Source organism: Mycetomoellerius zeteki, unplaced genomic scaffold (assembly GCF_001594055.1).
Source record: "Mycetomoellerius zeteki isolate Tzet28-1 unplaced genomic scaffold, Tzet1.0 scaffold766, whole genome shotgun sequence".
Classification (NCBI taxonomy): Eukaryota; Metazoa; Arthropoda; class Insecta; order Hymenoptera; family Formicidae; genus Mycetomoellerius; species Mycetomoellerius zeteki.
The window spans coordinates 35,276-38,373 of record NW_017257793.1 but is presented as its reverse complement, the minus strand read 5'-3'; the positions used below and the strand labels follow the sequence as shown (position 1 = coordinate 38,373).

Below are 3,098 nucleotides of genomic sequence, written 5' to 3'. Positions count from 1 at the left end.
TTATGTATATATTTCATTCTATTCGAATAAAATTATATAGTTGAGATTGATACAATAAATATACGAAATTTATTCATATACTTCATGTACTTTTAGTGTCTGTCTACTCTATTTTGTTTTCTTATTTTTTTATTCAATTTATACCAAATTTTCTCGACATCGTAGCACCGCAAAATGAATCACGGTTGCATAACATACCATTAGCTGCAGAATACTTTGTTGATCAACAGGAATATTATCTTCCAATTTTATTGCATATCAATATAGTAGCTCTTATAGGATTCACCATTGTGATTTCTACTGAGTCTTTATTTACAGCGTATGTACGACATGCCGTAGGCATGTTTGAAGTCGCCAGGTAAACTGTGAATTAAACTGAATTATTTTCACAATAACATTATTTTGGTATACCATAGTATTGAAAATTGAATATAAAATAAATATGTTTTATAAATAAGTTTTACTTATTAATATTTATAGATATAATAAAGGAGAAGATGGTATTATGGCCAAATATCATGACCCTTTTTAATATCTTCGCTATTGTGGAGCGACAACTTTTAGTGATAGCTTATGGAATTATTTGTTTAGTTATAGCTCACTATTACATCATGACGCCAATACACAAGAATTTTTTTATAATACATTTTTTTATAACGCATTTTTACTTTCAAACATTTCAAAACGTTTTTATCATTTAATTACACATACTTCTTTGTTCTTCTTAAGCTTGAACATTACATGAATATATACATATATATTTGAATGTATTCTTTGTTATTTAACATTTTATTTGACTGTATAATTCAAGTAATGTAATAAAATTAGACAGTAGCATGGCATTTTACGCGTGCTGATTACTGACGACTTTTCTCTCTCTCTCTCTCTCTCTCTCTCTCGATTTTCATATCAAAATAATTATTTGCAGTAGATTAATAGTATAGAAAAAGTTTGTATGCGGAAGGAATTATATGTGATGTATATACATTTGCATACATTGCAATATTTTACTTTTTATTAATTTTGTAATCAATCACTATTTTTTTTAACAAAACCAATTTTTTAAATTTATTTCTGTGGAAGATTACATTATCACTCGTGTTTTTTTTCGAGCCATTATGAAATGTCACATTTTTATAAATAGTGTCCTATAAGTAATAAATGTTTCGTAACTTTGAGTCTCGATTGAACAACACTTTGATGAATGTAATCGTTAAGATTTAAATTTAATTATTGATTATTAACCAAGTTATTGTATAATATGTAAATGGGGTGCCATAATACTACCTTTTCCTCTACTATCGTTTCACAACATAATTCTGCATTAGGCAAAGTTAATTTAATTTATTTTACATATAATATGAGAAAAGTTAATTTTTTGCACATTAGATTTTTTAGTTACAGAATAGAACATGTGTTTGACGAAGTACTCAGTATAATGACATCAAAAAGATGTTGTCCATATTGTACAAAAATAATAAGCGCTATTCACATTCACAGGAGAGCTACACAGTTAGTATCTTTTCAAAACTTGCATTTATTTTAGAGCATGATATTCTTTACTATGTAAGTATTATCTGTTGTAGGAAACATGCATTTATTCAATTAAATATATTTAATGTTTCAATTAACATTAACTTTCACTAGAAGAATATAAGCGTGCAAAACATATAATTTATTTTCAAAAATTATTATATTGCAATAAAAAATTAATACTATTTTATTGATATAATTATAATAAAAATAATACATTGATACAATTTATTATCAAAGTATTTGTCTTATTCAAGATTCGTCGAGTTTTTGAGATCTGGCTTTGTTATTTCATATTTTTTCTTACTTTGTTTGGGAGTTACTTCTTTAACTGTTAATTTACTTCGTGTAAGTTTGTTATTCTACAATATTTGTATATACGATTAATCATTGTAAGATTATAAAGCATATCTAATTTCTTATCATCAGCTTTTTTTAGCTACACAATATCTGTCCAATTCAGAAGAATGTATTACCGCCATATTATTCGTTCTTGGTCATATTTGTTATATATTTTTTGGCAATTACACTAGCCAGAAACTAATAGATCAGAGTACAGATGTATTTTACAAAATGTGAGTATTTTGTATATAGCAATTTGTTGTTGCAAGTTACAATAAATTGCTAGTTTAATAGATAAAAAAATTTTAACGCTTTCTCATAACAACAACAACAAAATTTAATGTTATTTATATTATACAAGATGTAATATTGAAATTAATTGTAACATATATAATTGTTTACTGGCGATTTTATTCACCAAATTGAAAAGATAAAATGTAAAACGTGAAATATGTACATTTTTAATATACATTGCATTTTATTTATATATTATAATGTGTAAAAGTTATATTAGACTATATAAACACAATATTAATTATTGTGTTCATGTATTTATAGATATGTGTCACAATGGTATGACGCTCCACTCCATGCACAAAAGTTACTATTATTCATGATGCAACAAACCATTAAAGGTACTGCCATATCCGTGGGTGGCATATTTATCCCATCGTTGGAAGGTTTTGCAACAGTAATTAATTACTTCAATTAGTTGTGATCAATTAGTAGAATTTGATTACTTCCGTGTGTATACAAAATAAATCTCTCATTTCAGATCTTCAGCATGTCAGTCTCATACTTTACAGTAATTTGTTCTATTGTGTAGGTAATATAAGAAATTACAATTATAAATTCAGTCACAGGTAGCAGTACACATCTTATTTAAAAATCTAATCCCCGGCATAGTTTTTCCTGTATAACATAACAATAAAGAGATTTTTATAAAAATATACTAATCTATAAATACGAGGATCGTATGTTTGAAAAGTTTTGAGCCTCAACATGAAAATTTCCAATTTTCACTGGTATCTTTCAAAACATGTACGATTGTAGGATAACCTGGGTTATAATGGTTATAGTTAGATTTTTTCAAGTTTTAAACATATTAAAGATAAATAAATCAACTTTGTTATATATAATATTAAAATATTTTTTGAAGTATTTACTGTAAGGAAAACTTAAGTTTTACTGTAAAAGTATAGATTAACAGGACGAAATTATTG

The 3,098-nt window shown here is 25.8% G+C and overlaps 1 protein-coding gene across 1 annotated transcript; it reads left to right on the top strand.

The window, feature by feature from the left end:
• The first annotated feature begins 341 nt into the window (after positions 1-341).
• Positions 342-2,701, top strand: LOC108729572 (uncharacterized). The gene is made up of 6 exons (XM_018458744.1): positions 342-358; positions 1,399-1,512; positions 1,791-1,881; positions 1,963-2,108; positions 2,434-2,566; positions 2,651-2,701. Exons 1-6 carry the CDS (start codon positions 342-344, stop codon positions 2,699-2,701), a joined length of 552 nt encoding a protein of 183 aa, XP_018314246.1.
• Positions 2,702-3,098: the final 397 nt, after the last annotated feature.